Genomic DNA, 23,396 nt, shown 5'->3' on the forward strand with positions numbered 1-23,396 from the left:
CTCAAAGCAGGATCAACACCTGGTGTAAAATAATACAAAATGCCTAGCAAGAAACACTTTTCTGTCTCCTGTCAGCTGGGAAATTGAGAGATAACTTCCTTCCCCAACTATGTAGCCCTTCCTGGATACTATGGAGAGCCCCTTGGAGGCCAAATCTCTTCTTATCAAGGATAGGCAGTTTCCTTTACAGCAGGCGATTTCCATGTCTGGAGACACTACTTGCAGCTTGCAGTCACAGGACCATTGTCAACTTGCTCCTTCACTCATGCTTCTCAGTCTTAAAGGGGCAAGCCTTGGAGTAGGATGCAGGGAAGACTCTTGAGCAAACGGTGCCCAGGACCAGCACCCTGAAACAATTCCACAGGGGTTGAGTTGAGGCCACTAAATTCACCCATGTAGTCAGTAACTTAATACAGCTCTCCAGAGGGAGAGGAAAATGGGTAATGCTGCAGAGGGCACAGGAAAAATAGCTTGTTAGTCAGCTAAATTGAAACCAAAGCAAGAGAGAAGCTGTATAAGCATTGTTGAGCCCTAGGCGTTCAAGAGCAGTATATCGTTCTTTGTTCAGTTAAAACAGTTCAGATGAGCTCTGCATAAGCATCAAGGAGGATTTACTGTGTTCGCCAAACCAAAACTTAACCTCATCTCCAAACGTTTAGAAGCTGGAAATTTAGGTCACTTCAGATAAGCATCAGAATAATGCCAGTCTAAATATTATTGCTGGCTTAGCCAATTGGAATATGTCTGCCCTTCCCAGCCTGGTGGTAACCCCAAGGCTGATGATCAGAAAACATTTTTCTGTCATAGGCAGCTTCACTCTTCAGTCTACATAGCAGAGCTGATTTTACATCCAATATCTTGGATACTGACACAAACTTAAATGTGGCCTTGCGTGAGTCAGTTAACCTCTGTGTCCATTTTCTATTATGAAGAAAGAGTTCTAGCTGCAAAATGTAGTGCTAGCTCTTAAGTTTCCTGGATTTCACTTGCAGACACTGAAAGCCTGAACTTCAGAGTCATCAACTTATATTAAGAAATCTAATTAACAGTGTAGTTTTACCTTCTTGATGGATATCCCTTACAGAGATGTCCTACAAAATGTGAAAGGGATTAAATCAGTAGGGCTCTATAGCCCCTTGTCATGGTATAATTCCCCACTCTGAACCTTAGCGTCCAAAAAATGGGGTACCAGCATGAATTCCTCTAAGCTTAATTACCAACTTAGTACTTGTAGCGCTGCCACGAACCAGGAATTCCAGTGCCTGGTACACTCTGGTCCCCCCAAAACCTTGCCCGGGGACCCCCAAGACCCAGACCCTCTGGATCTTAACACAAGGAAAGAAAACCCTTTCCCTCACCGTTGCCTCTCCCAGGCTTCCCCTCCCTGGGTTACCCTGGAAGATCACTGTGATTCAAACTCCTTGAATCTTAAAACAGAGAGGAAAATGCACTTTCCCCCCTCCTTCTCTCTTCCCCTCCCAGATTCTCCCTGAGAGAGACAGTAATCCTAACACAGAGAGAAATTAGCCCCTCTCTCCCCCTTCCCTCCTTTCTCCCCACCAATTCCCTGGTGAATCCAGGCCCCGCCCCCTGGGGTCTCACCAGAATAAAAAAAACAATCAGGTTCTTAAACAAGAAAAACTTTTAATTAAAGAAAGAAAAACAGTAAAAATTATCTTTGTAAATTTAAGATGGAATATGTACAGGGTCTTTCAGCTATAGACACTGGGAACACCCTCCCAGCCTAAGTATTCAAGTATAAATTAAAATCCTTCCAGCCAAATACACATTTGAACTCCTCCCAGCCAAATACACATTTGCAAATAAAGAAAACAAACATAAGCCTAACTCGCTTTATCTACCTAGTACTCACTATTCTGACCTTATAAGAGCCTGTATTGGAGAGATTGGAGAGAAACCTGGTTGCACATCTGGTCCCTCTGAGCCCCCAGAGTGAACAACAACCAAAAACTAACAGCACACACACAAACTTCCCTCCCTCAAGATCTGAAAGTATCCTGTCCCCTGATTGGTCCTCTGGTCAGGTGACAGCCTGGCTCACTGATCTTGTTAACCCTTTACAGGCAAAAGAGATATGAAGTACTTCTGTTCCATTAACTCTTAACTATCCGTTTATGACGCCCTTTAATAGAGGTAAACAGAAATGAATGTTGGGCTGTTTGCATCACTCAGATTCTGAAGGCAAGTGCAGGCTGCTATGGTCCCATACATAAGCTAAGCAGCTCCTTGACTGGCAACACTAATAATTACCTGCCTTCTAGGATTTTGTATGATCATAACTGGTAATAAGGACTAGGGGGTGCACAGACATAAAATAGCAGTCAGTGGCAAGAGAGAAACTCAAGCTGGAAGTCAGGAGATCCTAATACCAGTTCCACTATACTATAGATATCTGGCTTTGTTCTCCCATCTGCAGAACACTGATTTGGTGGCACTATGCAATGGCCAGTCTCGTTCACCTCTAAAGATAGCATGTTTTGCAAAACCTGATACACTTGAGAACTGCATGAAATGTATAGTTCTGTTACCAAATAGAGACAGTACAACATTTCCATGTGAACAATGGAAGAGTTAACCTGTAAAGAGTTTTTCATTTGTAGATCTCAAAAAGTTTTACAATTCTCGTTTTACAGATGGGAAAACTGACAGAGGTAAAGTGATTTGCCCAAGGTCCCAGTGAGTTAGTGCCTGAGGAAAGGTCTCCTGGATTTCATGCCTATGCACTAAACCACACAGTCTTCAGTGATTCCTGTTCCAACAGATCAAACATCCTTAAGACAATGAAAGCCCCCTTTGGCATATTCCTGGGCTGATGGAAGTGGGACCCCATCCACCACTCTGAAAACTACTGGAGAAACAAAAAGCAAGAGCATCTAAGTAGCATGGCCTATGTTTGGTGGGGGTTTGTTCATTCAACTCCACAGTTCATTTCTTAGCCAATAAGACAAATCATCACAGACAGCTGGTTCTAACTGACAGTGGTCTCTCTCTCTCTCTCTTTCTCTGACAATGTGGACATGTCAGTCTGACAGACAACTGTGTTCATCCCTGAAGCTCAGCATGTCTGTCGGTGCCAAAGCACAATTGCTGGCTCATCCAAGAAACAAGGCAATGCATGTAAACTCTGCCTATCACATTTTAATGCCGAGACAGCAAAAATGAGTTATAAATGCCTTGATAGATTAGACAGACAAAACCGAGATTAAACAGAAGGAGATAGACAATGTTTCAATAGTACTGTAGTCTCTTGGCTCTGTCTTCTTCTGAGAGCAGGAAGACATAAGAAGAGAATTTGGCTGGAATAGGATTTAGGCCTTGTGATGGGATCCCCAGGGTGCAGCCTGGGACTGTGGGACAACGCTTTGCTACCGACAAGCAGCAAATCTCTCCAGGTCCTGTTATTATTCAGCACAACTGCACATGGAGCCCCCCTGCCAGCTAGATTGCATGAATGTTCCCAGAACCACTCATGAATCACATAGAGAAAGGCACCAGTCAAATCCCTCCCAGCACTGTACCTTAGGAATATACTGTCTTGCACTGCTCTAGATGAGAAGTGCAAATTTATTAATTGGTTCACCACTTCATCAATAGAAAGTGGATATACATCTGCCTTTGGAAACCTGAGCAAGCACCCTTATCAAACATGTCTGGCAAACTCACTGGTAAAGATAAGCAGTTAAATAAATGTATTGACTACAAAAGATAGATTTTAAGTGATTATAGATAATAGGCAAAAAGTCAGAGTTAGTTACCAAAATAAAAATAAAAATAAAATAAAATAAAAGCACACTGTTTAAACTCTCTCAATCCTATTAGACTGCAGCCTGAGACTGTTAGACTGGGCAACATCTAGATTAAGAAGTTTTTCTCACCCTACTGTGATACTGTAGTTCACAGTACACAGATTTCACCCTTGAAATCTGGGTCAGCCTCCTCTGTTGGGTCTTAAGTCTTCTCAGTGTCCTTGTTGCTTGCAGCATAGGTGGGGCAGGAGAAAGGCCAAGAATGGGACCCTTGTGTTCTGTTTTATACCCTCAATCCCATGCGCTTGGAGAACACAAATCCAGACGTGCCTGGGGGGCATTGCTGAGTCCCCAGGCAAGGCTGAGCAATTCCTCTGGTGTGGCCTTATGCAAGCGAGTCATTGAATTGTAGCTCCCTTGCTGGACAATCACTGTTGATGGGTTGTTTGACATCCCACCCGGGTGTTGGTTACTTTCCTTGTTGTTGCTTCTGGGGAGCTAATATCTGGCTGATTCCCCAATTTACAGCATGTTTAAGTGACAACCCTACAACACCATCTCATAACTTCATATGCACTAAAGATATACATATTTAGATAGAACAGTGACTTTCAGCCAATCAACCTTTTCCCTGATATCTCCCATGGCATGTTTTATGAGCAATATAACAATTATATACAGATGAGGAATATGGTGGTTACAGGGCACTCCCCCAAGGCATAATACGTCACAGCCCTATTTTGTGTTTAAAAAGTATTTTAAGCCAGTTCGGCTGTCGCTGCTCTTAACAGATATCATGGAAAAGGCTGAAGGAAGGAGATTATAGTGGAAAGTAGGTTTTAGAGAGAAGACAGAAAGATAGGCAACTGATTGCTGATCAAACAATGTGTTACTGATAATGAACTCCCTACAATTAACTATTATGATAATGTCTGAATAAGTCTCAGAACTAAAATAGGACCTTTATAAGGGTATTTTTAGGGAAGAATCCTGCCATGTGATTTCCTTTATGAATACCTACAGGTGAAATATGTGAGTTAACAAGTGTGCATTCGGGTCAGCGTGGAACTGAGCTCCTTGGATTGTTAACTTGACAGTTGATAAAAAACATTCCTTAAGTTTTTGGTTTCTCTGGGTTTATTCCCGTTCCCCAAGTTTTACTTTGATTTCTGCATTCAAAACACAACCAAAACTCTACGGAAGCCATCAAGCATCCCCTGGTTCCTTGCCAAAAGCATGTTAAACCCCAACTTTTGCATGATCTGGAAGCAAAACCAAAAATCAATTTAAATTCATTTGAAACCAGGCCCAGATTTGTTAGACGTTTGTGAACCTCAGTGTTTTAATGAAATGAATTTATAACACAGGCTCTGTTAAACATTTTAAGAAGCTCTACAAGTTTTCTTCCCTTGTAGGGTAGTTAACACCTCAAATGAATTTCAGCGTAAAACTGAAAGGGAGCCTATATGCACCCCGCTATCAATACTCTGATGTCTTCCATCCTGGGATCTCTTTACAATGGTTTAAGCCTGTCAACTAAAATACATCACAGGGAGGTGGACAAGTCATGAAACAGACTGATTAGAACGGATGAGTACCTGGATTTTGACTCCTCTGCAGGATGGAGTGTGTGTGCAATTAACATCCACTCTCAGCATCCCTCCACAGGTTGTCTCAACCCCAGACCTCACCTGTCCAAGTACAAATGCTGGATGAAGCCAGATCTGACAGATGGGCTAACCTTCCATAGGTGAGGAGGGTGAAGGCAGGGTCATGACCAACAAGTAGAACAGTACTTGCATAGAGACAGCTCCTCCAGCCTCTTTCATGGGGAGTAGCAGGGACCACCAAGGACAGAGTTCCTGGTGCCATTGTACTCCAGTCAGCTCCCAACGGCAGAGATCTCCCACTGGGGCAGTGGGCATCTGCAGCCATCTACCACAAGTACTGGCTGAAATGCCACGTGTTAGTACTCACCCTACCAAACTAACATAGAAAGCAAAGCCTACAGGTAAGAGAGGAAAAGAATCCAGCATGTACAGACTGCCAGGCCTGTACTTGCATACAAGACCATCTCTACTCTCACTTCTATATTTAGCCAAGCTGCTGAATCTTAACTCATAAACAAGCTTCATGATAATTAAGCACTATATTAAAAAAAAAGCATGTGCATTAGCATTTGCTAAATCCACTTTATGTTAGGTTATATAACGATAAAAAGAGCTTTAGTCCTGCTATACCTAAGACACTATTGTTACTCAACAAACGTCAAGATCATAATTTAAAACAATAAAAGGCAATTACTGATTTTATTAAAATAATCTATCATGGATTCATATAACTGGGTATTATTCCAGGGCTGGGAACAGAATGTACATTATTAAGCATTTTGATGATCAAATACAAGTACATGATTAAAGAGGTTAATGAAAGTGGAACTACATAGCAGGTAGACCAGTAGATTTCTAGCAAGCAAAAGCAGAATGTGTATGTTTGCAACATATTTTATCTTTACGATCTCTCCCTGGATGTATCGTTGTTTGGGGACAGGTTAGTCCATCTCCTTCTAATTGACTGGGTGGACAAGATAGGAGTCAGAAATAAAAAAACCCTATGACTTTTGTTAAAGACATTTTGTATGTATAAGAATAAATGAGGTATCAAAATGGTAGCTGTGGAAACAGTGTACATGGTGAAGTTTCTTACTCATAATCATTGTTCTGTTTAATTACGCTGGAAAAACAAAGAAAAGCATTTTTTTTTAAGTAGGCTCTCTGTGTTATTGCTACAGCTTTGTTCTTTGTCATTGTGAAATCTGCAAGGAGAAAACACTTGTTCTTCTATAAGTCTAACACACAATAAGAACAAATTTTAGAAAATAAAGGATTTTTTCCCCAAATCCCTACTAAAAAATGCCCACTACTATTTCTTTGCTGTGATTAAAATCCTCCTTAGTATAGAATGCACTTACTGGACTGGATACTGATCTCACTTACACAGGTTTTGAGTCATCATGATCAGTAGATTTATTCCATATTTACATTGGAGTAATGTGAAGGGAGAATCAGTTCTATTGTGTGACCATTCAACTGACGTAAATGTTTATTATTTCCATCTTATTACCCTTGAAAGAAGTGTGCTGGGAAGGATGGTGAGTGGAAGATCAAATTTATATTTGGTTTTATTACCAATGGGGAGACACAGAGTTCAAGACCAGTGACTTTATCTTTAAAAGCAGCAAAGAATCCTGTGGCACCTTATAGACTAACAGACGTTTTGGAGCATGAGCTTTCATGGGTGAATACCCACTTCGTCGGATGCATGTAGTGGAAATTTCCAGGGGCAGGTATATATATGCAAGCAAGAAGCAAGCTAGAGATAATGAGGTTAGTTCAGTCAGGGAGGATGAGGCCCTGTTCTAGCAGTTGAAGTGTGAGAACCAAGGGAGGAGAAACTGGTTTTGTAGTTGGAATGCCATTCACAGTCTTTGTTTAATCCTGAGCTGATGGTGTCAAATTTGCAGATGAACTGAAGCTCAGCAGTTTCTCTTTGAAGTCTGATCTTGAAGTTTTTTTGCTGCAGGATGGACACCTTAAGATCTGCTATTGTGTGGCCAGGGAGGTTGAAGTGTTCTCTTACAGGTTTTTGTATTTTGCCATTCCTAATATCTGATTTGTGTCCATTTATCCTTTTCCGTAGCGACTGTCCAGTTTGGCCGATGTACATAGCAGAGGGGCATTGCTGGCATGTGATGGCGTATATTACATTGGTGGACATGCAGGTGAATGAACCGGTGATGGTTCATCCACCTGATCATCATCATCCTATACAGCAAACAGGAAAACATCAAAAATGAGCTCTCCACCCTGGGAGACTCATTAATAACCAAACTTCCATACAAACAGACTTCATTAAAATAAGACAGGAGATCTACATTACTCACTTCATCTCTCTACAAAGGAAAAAGGACTGTAAGCTGTCTAAACTCCTACCTGCCACATGGGGCCACAACAGTGGTACCCCCAACCCACCCAGCAGTATCGTCAATCTATTCAACCACACACTCAGTCCAGAAGAAAAGTCTGTCCTATCTTGAGGACTCTCTTTCTGCCCTGTCACCCCCACCAACATGATATAGTACTGCGGCGATCTGGAAGCCTACTTTCGCCATCTCCAACTCAAAGAATACTTTCAGGACAACACTGAACAGTGCACTGATACACAGTTACCCTCCCACCAACAGCACAGGAAGAAGAACTCCACATGGACTCCTCCTGAGGGTCGAAATGACAGTCTGGACCTATACTCTGAATGCTTCCGCCAACGTGCACAGGCAGAAATTGTGGAAAAACAACATTGCTTGCCTCATACCCTAAGTCGTGCAGAACGCAATGCCATCCACAGCCTCAGAAACCACCCTGACATTATAATCAAAGAGGCTGATAAATGAGGTGCTGTTGTCATCATGAACAGGTCTGACCACCAAAAGGAGGCCGCCAGACAACTCTCCAATACCAAATTCTACAGGCCACTTCCCTCAGATCCCACTGAGGAATACACTAAGAAACTGCACCATCTACTCAGGACATTCCCTACACTAACACCAGAACAAATCAACGTACCTTTAGAACCCCGACCAGGGTTATTTTATCTACAGCCCAAGATCCACAAACCCGAAAATCCTGGATGCCCCATCATCTCAGGCATTGGCAGTCTCACTGAAGGACTGTCTGGATATGTATACTCTCTACTCAGATCCTATGCACCAGCACTCCCAGCTATCTCCGTGACACCACTGATTTCCTGAAGAAACTACAATGCATTGGTGACCTTTCAGAAAACACCATCCTAGCCATCATGGATGTAGAGGCTCTCTACACAAACATCCCACACACAGATGAAATACAAGCTGTCAGGAACAGTATCCCTGATGATGCCACAGCACAATTGGCTGCTGGGCTCTGTGCCTTCATCCTCACACACAACTATTTCAAATTTGATGACAATCTATGCCTCCAGATCAGTGGCACCGCTATGGGCACCTGCATGGCCCCACAATATGCCAATATTTTTATGGCCGACCCGGAACAACGCTTCCTCAGCTCTCGTCCACTCACGCCCCTTCTCTACCTATGCTACATTGATGACATCCTCATTATCTGGACCCATCGGAAGGAGACTCTGGAAAAATTCCACCACGATTTCAATAGCTTCACCCCACCATCAACCTCAGCCTGGACCAGTCTACGCGGGACGTCCACTTCTTAGACACCACGGTGCAAAAAAGTGATGGTCACATTAACACCACTCTATACCGAAAACCTACAGACCGCAATGCCTACCTTCATGCCTCCAGCTTCCATCCCTGGCACACCACATGATCCATTGTCTACAGCCAAGCACTGAGGTACAACCGCATCTGCTCTAACCCCTCAGACAGAGACCAACACCTACAAAATCTCCACCAAGCATTCTCAAAACTACAATACTCGCACGAGGAAATAAGGAAACAGATCAACAGAGCCAGACGTGTACCCAGAAGCCTCCTACTGCAAGACAAACCCAAGAAAGAAACCAATAGGATGCCACTGGCCATCACATACAGTCCCCAGCTAAAACAACTCCAACGCATCATCAGGGACCTACAACCCATCCTGGACAATGATCCCACACTTTCATAGGCCTTCGGTGGCAGGCCAGTCCTCGCCCACAGATAGCCTGCCAACCTGAAGCATATTCTCACCAGTAACTGCACAGCGCACCATACTAACTCTAGCTCAGGAACCAAACCATGCAACAAACTTCGATGCCAACTCTGCCCACATATCTACACCACCGACACCATTACAGGACCTAACCAGATCAGCCACACCATCACCGGTTCATTCACCTGCACGTCCACCAATGTAATATACGCCATCATATGCCAGCAATGCCCCTCTGCTATGTACATCGGCCAAACTGGACAGTCTCTATGGAAGAGGATAAATGGACAGAAATCAGATATTAGGAATGACAACATACAAAAACCTGTAGGAGAACACCTCAACCTCCCTGGCCACATAATAGCAGACTTTAAGGTGTCCATCCTGCAGGAAAAAAACTTCAGGATCAGACTTCAAAGAGAAACTGCTGAGCTTCAGTTCATCTGCAAATTTGACATCATCAGCTCAGGATTAAACAAAGACTGTGAATGGCTTGCCAGCTACAAAACCAGTTTCTCCTCCCTTGGTTTTCACACCTCAACTGCTAGAACAGGGCCTCATCCTCCCTGACTGAACTAACCTCGTTATCTTTAGCTTCCTTCTTGCTTGCATATATATACCTGACCCTGGAAATTTCCACTACATGCATCCGACGAAGTGGGTATTCACCCACGAAAGCTCATGCTCCAAATCGTCTGTTAGTCTAGAAGGTGCCACAGGATTCTTTGCTGCTTTTACAAATCCAGACTAACACGGTTACCCCTCTGATACTTGACTTTATCTTGAGTTCTAACTGAGATGAGCAAGATTAGATTCGAAGTGTAATTGCCAATCTCGTTTCATCATGTAAACAAAAAGCAATGAAAAGAATATAAAGAAAGCAGACACAGTAACCGAAAGTATAGCCCAGATTTTTTGAATCTCAGAGACACAATTACTTGAACAAATTCTAAAAGTGCACGCAAGTGGCCTCTTGGGAACAGAAATGGACATTTTCATTCAGAATTGCTGCAACTGCACATGGTCATGATTATGTTCATAAATCAGTTGTGCAAATCAGAATGCACATTTTCACGTACTGTTGGAATTTCTGTTTTTATTACATTGTTTCAATTTTTATAGGTGTGGTATTAGTAATAGGATACGGAATTGTTTTTAAATGATTTTCATTTCAACTCCTTACAAATCTACAAAGCTTCTTGCATGAATTACTTATGTGACTCCTTCATCACAAAAATAAACACTTCTAAAGGAAAAAAATGAAGTCAGTTATTTTCAGTTAGCAGTGATAGAAAATAATGCATCATTTTATTGAAAAGCTTATTGTGTAACAGAACATTGAAACATAATACTTTACTGGACAGGAATATATTATTTTATGAGTGTGCATATATATATTTCAATGAGTATGAATTTCAATGCGCCAGGGACACTCCTCAGGGTATGTATATGGCAAGTGGAGTTTCTGCTCTGAACAGAGTCTACACACAGTGCGGTAAGTCCCCTACTTACCAATACAGCAAGCGGGTAACAAACAAAAACATAAACCTCAGATTAAGTTTTCTCCCTAAACTAAGCTACTCCTCAGGTTTCCCTGCAGAGACTTGTCTATCCCTGACTCAAGAGCCACTGCCACACCTGTTTTTCTCTGGCTGAGTTAATTAACCCCACTTGCTACAGAGAGTCAGCAAGAATCCAGCATCATCTCCCCTGCAGCCTTCCTACACATGCTAACAGGGTGGAACAACAGAAGAGCCCTGCTAACTTATTACTGTAGACGCTGTTTAGCCAGTGTTGAGTCAGAGGCTATTGTGACATTTCCCTTTACTGTAGATTTCCTGTAAGCACCTTCATTGCTCAGTTTTGCCTATTTGCTTTGAAATATCATCAGTCTCCAACATCAATATGTATCTTCACTATCTAACTGCTGAGAGCACGGCAGATCTGATCGTGCACCTGGATACACCTGATAGAGAATAAACTTAGAACAGGACAGTTGGCACTGTGCCTTAGACCAGGCCAAGCGTGTGCACGCACACTCACACTCTCTTTCTCTCTCACTCTTAAGACCTCATAGCCAGGCCAGTAGTTGATGAGGTCATAACTGTTGCTGAATGTGCCATACTGTTACTCAATACAGTGAGCACAGCAGTCAGTCCTGTCTCTAATATCAGGGGCAGGGAACAATAGATCAGTGATTGGAAGGGAAAGCAAAGCAAAAAGAATGACAGAGGGCTTGTCTACACTACAGAGTTGCAGCGCTGGTGAGGGGGTTACAGCATTGCAACTTAGGATGTGTACACACCTGCACGGCACTACCGGCGCTGCAACTCCCTGTTTGCAGCGCTGGCCGTACACCCGGTCGAGCCTCGGGTGTAGAGGATCCAGCGCTGGATCACCAGCGCTGGTCATCAGGTGTAGACACTCACCAGCGTTTTTGTTGACCTCCGTGGCATAAGCAGGTATCCCAGCATACCTGAAGATGCCTCTCTGGTAATCAAGCAAACTCCACTGCCCTGTGCTCACCTGACCCCTCCTTTAAATGCCCCCGGAAATTTTAAAATCCCCTTCCTGTTTGCTCAGCCAGGTGTGGAGTGCAATTAATCTATCAATCACTCAGCGACCATGCCTCCACGCACCAAACGAGCCCCAGCATGGACCAATGCAGAGCTGCAGGACCTCATTAGTGTTTGGGGAGAGGAGGCTGTGCAAACACAGCTGCGCTCCAGAAGGAGAAATTATGATACGTATGGGCAGATATCGCAGTCCTTGATGAGAAGGGGACATGAACGGGACGCCTTGCAGTGCAGGGTAAAAATTAAAGAGCTGAGGAGTGCATACTGCAAAGCCCGTGAGGGAAATCGCTGCTCAGGAGCTGCCCCCACAACCTGCCGCTTTTACAAGGAGCTGGATGCCATACTTGGGTGTGACCCCACTGCGAATCCTAGGAGCACGATGGAGAGTTCAGAGCAGGGAGCAGTGGGGGATGTTGTAGAGGACGGAGACAGTGAGGCTACTGGCATGGAGGGAGACACCCCGGAGTCCCAGGACACATGCAGCCAGGATCTCTTCTCAAGCCTGGAGGAGGTTAGCCAGTCGCAGCAGCTGGAAGCTGATGTTGAGGAGGAAGCTGAGGATCGTGCTCGGGGTAAGTAGATTTCTATGTTTTGGGAGAGGAGGATTTTGGTTATCGCTGCCTGCATGCATGCCTAAACGTGGAATAGCCCATTGATTTGATCTATCACGTCTCTGTAATCTGCCTCGGTAATCTCTTGAAATGTTTCTGCAAGAGCGTTTGCAATTTGCTTTCTCAAATTGATCGGGAGAGCCACTGTGGTCCCTGTCCCGGTCAGGCTAACTCGTCCGATCCACTGTGCAGCGAGGGGTGGGGGACCATGGCTGCACACAGGCAAGCTGCATAGGGGCCAGGGCGGTATCCACATTCCTGTAGAAGACCCTCCCTCTCTTCCCAGGTAACACGCAGCAGTGATATGTCTGGCAGTAGGAAACCCTGTTGAGAGTTTAGGGGTAATTGAGTGCAGGGCGCCAGATTCGCGGTTCCCCAGCCCATGGCGCTCTGTTTTCCCCCCCACCCCCCTCCCAGCACGTAGGCAGCCCCGCGGTGTGCTCCCGTGTTTCCCACTCCCCCTCCCAGCACGTAGGCAGCCACGCGGTGTGCACTGGTGTTCCCCGACACCCCCCCCCCCAAGCAGGCACCCAGCCCCGCGGTGTGCTCTGGTGTTCCCCGACCCCCATCCAAGCAGGCACCCAGCCCCGCGGTGTGCTCCGGTGTTCACCAACCCCCCTCTCCAAGCAGGTATCCTTCCCCGCGTTGTGCTCTGGTGTTCCCCGACCCCCATCCAAGCAGGCACCCAGCCCCGCGGTGTGCTCCGGTGTTCACCGACCCCCCCCTCCAAGCAGGTATCCTTCCCCGCGTTGTGCTCTGGTGTTCCCCGACCCCCATCCAAGCAGGCACCCAGCCCCGAGGTGTGCTCTGGTGTTCCCTGACCCCCATCCAAGCAGGCACCCAGCCCCGCGGTGTGCTCCGGTGTTCACCAACCCCCCCCTCCAAGCAGGCACCCAGCCCCGAGGTGTGCTCTGGTGTTCCCCGACCCCCATCCAAGCAGGCACCCAGCCCCGCGGTGTGCTCCGGTGTTCACCGACCCCCCCCCTCCAAGCAGGTATCCTTCCCCGCGTTGTGCTCTGGTGTTCCCCGACCCCCCTCCAAGCAGGTATCCTTCCCCGCGTTGTGCTCTGGTGTTCCCCGACCCCCATCCAAGCAGGCACCCAGCCCTGCGGTGTGCTCCCGTGTTTCCCACCCCCCCTCCCAGCACGTACGCAGCCACGCGGTGTGCTCTGGTGTTCCCCGACCCCCATCCAAGCAGGCATCCAGCACCGTGTTTCCACACCCCCCCTCACCATCAGGACGGCATGAACACGGACCAAAGAAACCCCCCCCCCCCAAGCAGCTAGCTCACCACCTTCTTGTTCACTACTGTCCCTTCTTCAGGACACCAGCTACCCCCTGTACCCATTGCTGATAAACCCCAGTGACCCAGTGGTCAATTCCCACTCCCAAGGGGAAATCGGGGCAAAACCACTCACCTCATTTCTCGCCATGACTTAGCTTGCCTGCCCTCTCTGTGTTATGTGAGGTATGTGAGAAGGATGCTACCAAAACTCTCAAAAGTCCTTCAAACTGTGATAATAAACAATGATGCCTCTGTGTATTACATGGTTCTATCTCTGTTTTCTAGGGACCTTGACTACTGCAGCTGTATCACCGGCCTCACGTAGGTTGCAGAACTTGAGACGGAATCCTAGGAAATCAAAAGAGGAATTGATCAAGTCTGTTATGAGCCACTACAATAGAGAAAGTAGGAATACAGAGGAATGGAGAGAGAAGACGTATGAATGGAGAAGCAGTGTACAGGACTGGAGAAAGAGTGTACATGAATGGAGGCAAACAGAAAGCAGGAGAAAGGAATTGTCTGCCAAAAAAACCACAAAGCAGATGATAAGCCTCCTGTCTCGCCAAACTGAGTCTTTCGAGTCTCTTGTAGCCATGCAGACAAATATGTACCATGGTAACCCACAGCCTTCCCAAAGACCTCTTCCTTGTTCCCCAGTCTTTCCACAAAACAGCTTTCTCCAGCAGCCAGTTCCATATTATCCCCAGCTGCCCCCAACACCTATAAGATCACCTACCAGCCCTGATAACTATAATTCTTACCCTGTTCACTCCACCCCCACTGTTCTGCAGCATAGTAATGCTGAAGTGCAGCAGACAGGGAATATTGATCAAAATAGGACATATTAAAACCTGTAAATGTACAGTCCACCACCCCTACCCCCTTGCCTGTTATGTACTGTTTGTTGAATAAAGTTTTTTCTTTCTATTTCTTTCACTATGTTTTATTGTTGCTGGAAGTGGGAAATATTACACAGCAAGGTAAAGCAAAGCACATCAAATGCATCAAACATTACTGTTGGCTCTCAGCATCAAATTGCTCCCTTAAAGCATCCCTAATCCTTGAAGCCCTTTCCTGGGCCTCCCTATTAGCCCTGCTCTCTGGCTGAGCAAACTCATCCTCCAGGTGTCGAACCTCGGAGGTCCATTCCTCAATGAATCTTTCACCCTTCCCTTCACAAATATTATGGAGGGTGCAGCACGCGGATATAACTGCGGTGATGCTGCTTTCCATCAAATCTAGCTTCCCATAAAGACAGCGCCAGTGAGCTTTCAAACGGCCAAAAGCACACTCCACAGTCATTCTGCACCGGCTCAGCCTGTAGTTGAACCGGTCCTTGCTCCTGTCAAGCTTCCCTGTATATGGTTTCATGAGCCATGGCATTAAGGGGTAAGCGGGGTCTCCAAGGATCACAGTGGGCATTTCCACGTCCCCTACTGTGATCTTGCGGTCTGGGAAAAAAGTCCCGACCCTCAGCCTCCTGAACAGGGCACTGTTCCGAAACATGCGTGCATCATGCACCTTTCAAGGCCATTCTGAGTAAATGTCAGTGAAACGCCCACGGAGATCCACAAGCGCTTGCAGAACCACGGAGAAATACCCCTTGCGATTAACATACTCTGATGCCAGGTGGGGTGGTGACAGAATAGGAATATGAGTCCCATCTATTGCCCCTTCACAGTTAGGGAACCCCATTTCTGCAAAGCCATCTACAATGTCCTGCACGTTCCCAAGAGTCACGGTTCTTCCTAGCAGGGTGCGATTAATGGCCCTGCAAACTTGCATCAGCACCATTCCAACGGTAGACTTTCCCACTCCAAACTGGTTCGCCACCGATCTGAAGCAGTCTGGAGTTGCCAGCTTCCAGATTGCAATAGCCACCCGCTTCTCCACAGGCAGGGCAGCTCTAAATCTCGTGTCCCTGCGCCGCAGGGTAGGGGCGAGCTCAGCACACAGTGCCATGAAAGTGGCTTTTCTCATCCGAAACTTCTGCAGCCACTGCTCGTCATCCCAGGATTGCAGGACGATTTGATCCCACCACTGAGTGCTGGTTTCCCGAGCCCAAACACGCCGGTCCACGGAGCTGAGCACGTCTGTTACTGCCACAAGCAATGTACTGTCTTCACAGTGAGGCGATTCAATATCATCGTCTGACTCCTAACTATCACTGTCACTCTCACTGTCGCTCTCACTCTCACTCTGCAGCTGAAGGAATAGCTCCACTGCCAAGCGCGATGTGCTGGCAACATTCATCAATAAGGTCGTCAGCTGCTCAGGATCCATTTATAAAAAAAAATCGCAGAAAAAGCGCTGTACAATCACAATGCTGCCACACTGCTCCGAATGTGTACCAAAGCACCACGGGGCGTTGGAACAGGAACAGGAAGCGGAAAGACAATCACACTTCCTTCCCCTTCCCACAAGCCACAGCACCGATATGGGACGAGGTGCTCTGTGGGATAGCCGCCCACAATGCACCACTCCCAACAGCGCTGCAGTGTGGCCACATTTAACACCACTTGCAGCACTGGTTGCTGTAAGTGTGGCCACTCTGCAGCGCTGGCCCTATACAGATGTACTAACACAGCTGTAACAACCAGCGCTGCAAAATTGTAGATGTAGACATACCCAGAGAATGAAAATGCTGGGAGACTGTTGTAATGCCAGACTTGGCACTTCTTTGAGACCATTTACTACATCATACTGTGCTCCTTATGCTGCATTTATTTGAATAGGCAGTCCTCAGAAAACTGAGTACAGAACTAAACACATACTTTTGAGCCAGCTCAACCTGCATACATGCAAACCCCATGTGTGTCTGTAGAGCCACATGTGAGCATAAAAATTACCCAATACACTAATCCAAACCAGGGCATCTGGGTGCACAGCCCAAATACAACCTTTGGAACACGTGGCTACTACTTGCATTGTATACAATTCTTTTACCTCTGAAAGAGCCAATTTTTGCCACACTGATGTCAAAATCAGAGACAAAGATTGTTGTATTCCAACCAAGTTAAAAGTCTTCTAGTTGGCTAACATCGGTGCATAAATTCTTAGCTACTTGGAACAGATTTATCTCTTGGTAAATCTGAGCAAGCAGCTTGCCGATGTACCTTACGTCCTGTTCAACCACACTACTTAAGCAGTTCCTTTTATCCAAGGGTCTCAAAGTACTTTAAAACAAATCAATGAATGTTCAACAATTAAGATGAACAAAATCCCTTAGAAATGGGTGAGCCTTGTTTATAGCGATTTTACAAACGGGTAAACTGAGGTACGAGGCAATTAAGTGAATTGGCCTAAGTTTCAAAACAAATCATGAGCAGATGGGAATGAACCCAGGAGCTGTGACACCCCAGTCACCCTGCTGTAACAGCTACCATCAGACAGCACCTTGTGTCTAACCAGCCTTCTTTTACCCCATTAACTCTCCCCCCGCCAAAAGACCCACTCACTTATAGGGTATTGAACACAAGTTACAGTGATTTTGTAAGAGAAAGAATAAAGATTTTTAACTTGTCTTCCTTCCAGTGTACTGAGCCCCCTGAATGGGGAAAAAAGCACAGTTTCTAGCACATAATATAATCTGAATATGCAGGCAATAGTGGCAGGATTACAACAGCCTTGCTAAAATTCTTAATTTTTTTTAAAAGTCTCACTTAATTCCAAGTCTCTCTCTTAACCCAAGTATATTTTGTTCAAACGCAGCAGCTTTTTTAAAAAAAATACAACTGGATTAATTGCCTGCTCTGAAAATGGCTTGATTCTAAATTATTCTAAATTGCCTTTAATACCTGTAATCTTTCCACTGTCACGTGGCACCACATGTATTATTGAAAGTTTCTATTATCAAGGCACGCTCTGGGTTCGTTCACAGTGTAACATTCAACATAGCAGGAGGCACGGATTTGTGCATGACTCACATACTGAGTGAGTCAGGCGCTGCTCCTAAAGGAAGGCTGAAAAACTGATGAAATCTCCACAAGGCTCACTGTAGAGCTGATTTCATCTCGGGCAAGCTAACAGATTAATTCTGCATTGCCTGCTTCACAAACTCAGAGGTGTTTTTTTAAAACAGGATTATTCCATCAGACTGTTTTCTTTTGCCTGATCTCAACTGCTTCTCTGTTACAATAAGGAGCTGTAACTGTTTATCATTTCTTAACCCTCTGTCTCCTGTGTTTTGCCTGTGGCCGTCCTCCAGATGTGTTATGCTGCTCATTTGGCTGGCAAAGCAGATACAAGCAGCATCCTCTGATTTGCTAAAGACATGCAACATTTTACTCAGTGGCCACAAAAGCAGTGGTGACAAGTAAAGAACACCAAATGGGAGACATTTACACACGTGTACCCACACACACTCTTGAAATACAACCACTTTTGTGGAGGAGAATGGCAACCAGTCAGTTGTCAGCATGCTGCAGAGAAGGGAAATTGAGACAACCAGAGGGAAAACCTCTATAGATTTTTGTGGGGAGGAGGGAGAAGGAAGAGAGTCTTAGGAGTCTTATTTTCCTTATAAAGCAGACTGAAGCTCAGTTTTTATGTTCTTATACAACATTCCTACAAAGAGCATCACAGGCTGTGTACCTTAACTATAGCACCCTCAGCTGGCCAAGTGCCGGGCACTCTGCCTCAGTTTCCCCTATCATCAATCAGTTCAATGAGGCTTTATATAGGGAACAATGACCCTTCTGATGGGTCTAGTCTCTTAACCAAAGACCCAATGAAAATACAAGTAAGTCTTCACCCTAGCACTTTAGCTGGGAGACAGAGTTAGTCTCAGTTTATTTGTTCCCACCTGGGCTCAGCACTCCCCTTCAGCAGTGCTCTCTTGGTTTAGGTCCCTTCCCTGGAGACAAGCCTCTTACCATTGCCTGGGAAGAACCTTTCCATGGAGCCAGGGATCTATGGAGCTGTCTCAGCTGCAGCTCTTCTCCAGGGCAGCATGTAGGTCCTCTCAGGCTGGGCTTCCTGCCACTGTTTTGGAGTTCCCCATCCCACAGAGCACATCTTTCAGGCCCTGTGGTCTCAAGTGTTCTCCTGCTCAGCTTCCTCCAGAAACTCCTCTCCTCTGGAACTTCCTGCTCAACCTCCAGCTGCGTCCTGGTAGCCCTTTATCAGACTCATTAGCTAACTGGCTGCCAACTAGCCACCTAGAGATTTAATTACTTCCAGGTGGGCCTGAGTTGGCTCCTTCTACTGACCAGCAGCTTGTCACAGGTAGGCTGGTCCCTGACAGCCCTTGAAGGGGCAGTCACTGTGACAGAGAGAAAATCACAAGGTATTTTATTTATGTACCTTGGAACTTACCTCCTTAGCTAGGGATTCATTCCCCAGCGTGCAGAGAGCCTGCTCCTAAGCTACTAACCACCCAATGACCTTGCCTAAGGGCCAGGGAGGATCAGGAAGGACATAACTTAAATAGACTGCATGCTGGCTATCTCCAGTTGGCAGAAGATCTCTCTGAAACCACTGGCTGATACTGGGACAAAGCTGGGCAGAGCATTAGGGAGCCACAACTGTTGCGTGTACGCACACACATACACACATGCACGCACACAACCCAGCACTGAAGTGATCTTAACGATAGAAGATAACCTGATCCATTATATTGGAGTGCAGTAGCTAGCATATTATCGTACAATCAGTGAGCAGTAAGACTCATGAGTTGTAAGCTATGGAGATTCCATTCCTCCACATCAAGGGCTTTATAGTCTGTGTAGCTTTTCTGGATGAACACTGCCTCTGGTGCTGGGCCATTTCTTACTGGATAAAAAGAAATCAAATCTGGAGAAAAGTAGCATGTTTTGTTTTGGGCAACTGTGACCTGCTTCTGTTCTACCATGGCTTTAGCAATGAGGCTACAAGGGAGCAGATGAGCATCCATGTACAAAAACAGCCAATGTTTTAAATAGAATTAGGCAGCTGAGCTCATTTCCACCTCATTAGGATCAGTCAATGAGACAGGCCTACCAATGAAAGCATAAGAGATTAATTTTCCCCTCAGTGGCTTAAGCGATGCTCTGGGCTCCAAGTCCAGATTGTGACAATTTCCAGGGATATTGCAAAGCTTGTGAAGGGAACTGATCCAGATTCTGCCTTTAAATTTCTCAAGAAGGCAGCTGTCACACGGATGCACCACGCACCAATGGATGACTGTGTCTTGAAAGTTGTAGGGAGAGAAGGAAGCAGCAGATTCTGATTAGGAACCACTTTGTGCAACAGATGTGGGGAAAGCTATGGTCTCTGAGAAATGACATGATGACCCAATGCTTCAGCGACTACCCCCACAGCTCACTTCCTTCACTTGCAGTCCAAACAGCCCCCGCCGAGAGACTTGTACTTCCTCCTTTTTTGTTACGATTCCAAATATCAATGAATTAATACAAAGAAAATAATCTGGCCCTAGTTACTTCTTTTTCCTTCCAACTGTTCACCTGGAAAAAGAGCAAAGGGTCAATTTGAAAGCTAGTTGTCCTCCAGCTGCTTGTGATTTCATTGCATTCAGAGCAGACTGTGATGGAGAAGGAGGGCAGAGAAAAGCCTTAACATATTAAAATAACAATATCCCACTAGAGGTGCTTCAGCATTTGTTCCATAGATGGCTGTAGTTGATCTCAAGCAGTAGAATGAGGTTTGAAATGTGGGGACGCTCTACAGCTGGAAGTTTCAAATGCTGGCAGAGTGAACATAGCTCTTTATTCTTCAAGGTACAGAAAATCGCACACACATTAAAAGAACATTCATATGGTTGCAAAGTCAAGCACTCAGAAATTGAGAAATGGCAAAATTAAGATTGTCTGTGCAACCTTAATTTATATCTCTCATGTGTATGCATTATAATATAGTCCTTAATTACATGATCAAATGCCACTGTTTCAACAGGCCCTGTTTCTCATACAATGTACAAGATGGACCTGCTCTTGGATAGAATAAGTTATGTACAATGAAGGCGATTGCCACTTAAATTAATGGAATAAGAGATAGTAGTAGTAGGTTGTCATCCTCTATGCAGAGCAGCACTAGAGGGAGATGAGATACTGCCAGTGGTTTTATAACATTTGCTGACAGCAGAGAAAAAGAGAGACTCGTGAATCTTATGGTCCATTCTAGGCTGTCAAGTTGAGTGTGCTCTAGTGGCCACAGACTCTTCTGCCCATTCCCCACCCAAGTGTGCCAAAGTCTACCACATCCCCTCCAAGCTGTCCGTCTTCCAGTCCTAGCTCTTCCACACTCCTGGCTTCTTACCACAGTCTCTGTTCTCAGCAAGTACTAGCCTCACCCCTCAGGATCCCAGTCTCCCCACCCTTAGACTCCAAGTATCCTTGTCTGCTCATTCCCAGTTCTACACCTACACCCTGGCTCCTCATCAGATCTGTCTCCCCTTCTCCACCACTGGTTTTCAGTCTGAGTCTCCCTGCCCAGCAAGTCTTAATCTCCCCCATGTAGGATCTCAATCTTTCCCCACCTACTGGCTTGTTCCTAACCCCATTTCCCTGCCCGGTTCCTAGTTTCCTTGCCCAGCCAGTCCAAATCTCTACCACACCTCAAAAACTAGACCCATATTCTCCATTGCCTCCTGCCCTCCTTTGTCCCAGGCTCCTTCTCCCAGTCTAACTCCTCCCGCCCACTGCACACCTCAGCAGGTCTAGCTCTTGTCACCTCCACACCTGAAACTGACAGCTTCTTCCTTTGTACTGGCTGAGCCCAGGATGGTGTCATCAAGAGCAAGAGAGAGAAAGGTTCCCTGCTTTCAGTTCAGGTGCCTGGACCTGGACACAGCAAGGTGTGCAACAGTCCAGAGCTGTAATTGCAGGGAAAGTCCTGCTCAACCCTAGGCAGGAGCATTTCCAGTGCAGACACAACCTTCAGGAAATGTAGCTGATAAAAATCTAAGAAATCTCTCCTGAGCATGTGTGAACTGTGGTTTTTCACAGGCTTACAATTTGGCCAAATACAGGTCAATATTCATGGAGATAGCAAAAGGCACATCATCCCTGACACAAAGGCCACCCAAGCCAAATTTCAAGTCCCTGCTCCAAAGCACAGAGGCTCAAGGCATGTTCAAAGAAAGTGTTGTCTTTTTTTAAACCCATAGATAAAAAAGACGGTTACTCACCTTTGTAACTGTTGTTCTTCGAGATGTGTTGCTCATATCCATTCCAGTTAGGTGTGTGCACCGCGCGTGCACGTTCGTCGGAGAAACTTTTACCCTAGCAACCCAGGCGGGTCGGCTGGGCGCCCCCTGGAGTGGCGCCGCTATGGCGCCCAATATATATCCCAGCCGACTCGGCCACCCTTCAGTTCCTTCTTGCCGGCTACTTCGACAGTGGGGAAGGAGGGCGGGTGTGGAATGGATGTGAGCAACACATCTCGAAGAACAACAGTTACAAAGGTGAGTAACCATCTTTTCTTCTTCGAGTGATTGCTCATATGCATTCCAGTTAGGTGATTCCCAAGCCTTACCTAGGCGGTGGGGTCGGAGTGAGATGTGGCGGTATTTAAAACTGCTACGCCGAAGGCCGCATCATCTCTTGATTGTCTGAATAGCGCATAGTGTGTGGTGAATGTGTGGACCGATGACCAGGTCGCTGCACGGCATATCTCCTGGATAGGCACGTGCGCCAGGAAGGCTGCCGACGTTGCCTGAGCTCTCGTGGAATGTGCCGTGAGGTGGCTAGAGGGGACACGAGCTAAGTCATAGCATGTGCGAATGCATGCAGTTACCCAGGAGGAAATCCTCTGAGAGGAGATAGGTTGGCCCCTCATCCATTCTGCGATCGCCACAAATAGCTGAGTGGACTTCCAAAATGGCTTTGTTCGCTCAATGTAGAAAGTGAGCGCTCTACGTACATCTAAGGAGTGTAGCTGCTGCTCCCGCCGGGAAGAGTGTGGCTTCAGGAAGAAGACCGGGAGGAAGATGTCCTGGTTGGTATGGAAGGCAGAAACAACCTTAGGGAGGAACGCCGGGTGGGGTCGCAGGTGCACTTTGTCCTTATGGAAGACGGTGTAGGGTGGATCCACTGTGAGAGCTCTCAGCTCGGAGACCCATCTGGCCGATGTAATGGCCACCAAGAAGGCCGTCTTCCATGACAGGTACGTGAGCGAGCAAGTCGCCAGTGGCTCGAATGGCGGGAGCGTGAGCCTATTCAGGACCAAGTTAAGGTCCCAGGTAGGAGCAGGGTGGCGTACGGGGGGTAGAGACGCTCCAGGCCTTTAACAAACCTGGCGACTAAGGGGTGGGAGAATATGGAGCGGCCATCCTCTCCTGGCCGAAAGGCGGATATGGCCGCTAAGTGTACCTTTAAGGAGGAAGTCGCCAGGCCCTGCTGCTTAAGGTACCAGAGGTAGTCTAGGACCGTGGGAATTGGAGTCTGCGTAGGGTTCACCCCTTGAGTAGCGCACCAGCACGAGAAACGCTTCCACTTGGCCCTGTACGTTGAGCG

The 23,396-nt window shown here is 46.2% G+C and overlaps 3 protein-coding genes across 7 annotated transcripts in view; 2 read left to right on the forward strand and 1 right to left on the reverse strand.

Moving 5' to 3' along the window:
- The window catches only part of LOC127030720 (uncharacterized), a 549,169-nt gene that overhangs the window by 298,693 nt on the left and 227,080 nt on the right, over positions 1-23,396 (forward strand). The gene's annotated exons all lie outside the window — the stretch shown is intronic.
- Positions 1-23,396, reverse strand: part of PTPRT (protein tyrosine phosphatase receptor type T) — a 778,873-nt gene that overhangs the window by 283,739 nt on the left and 471,738 nt on the right. The window lies entirely within an intron of this gene.
- Positions 11,802-14,871, forward strand: LOC127030715 (zinc finger and SCAN domain-containing protein 29-like). Its single transcript, XM_050917440.1, has 2 exons — positions 11,802-12,620; positions 14,230-14,871. Exons 1-2 carry the CDS (start codon positions 12,098-12,100, stop codon positions 14,790-14,792), a joined length of 1,086 nt encoding a protein of 361 aa, XP_050773397.1. The 5' UTR covers positions 11,802-12,097; the 3' UTR covers positions 14,793-14,871.

The sequence above is a fragment of the Gopherus flavomarginatus genome, chromosome 11 (genome assembly GCF_025201925.1).
Source record: "Gopherus flavomarginatus isolate rGopFla2 chromosome 11, rGopFla2.mat.asm, whole genome shotgun sequence".
NCBI lineage: Eukaryota > Metazoa > Chordata > Testudines > Testudinidae > Gopherus > Gopherus flavomarginatus.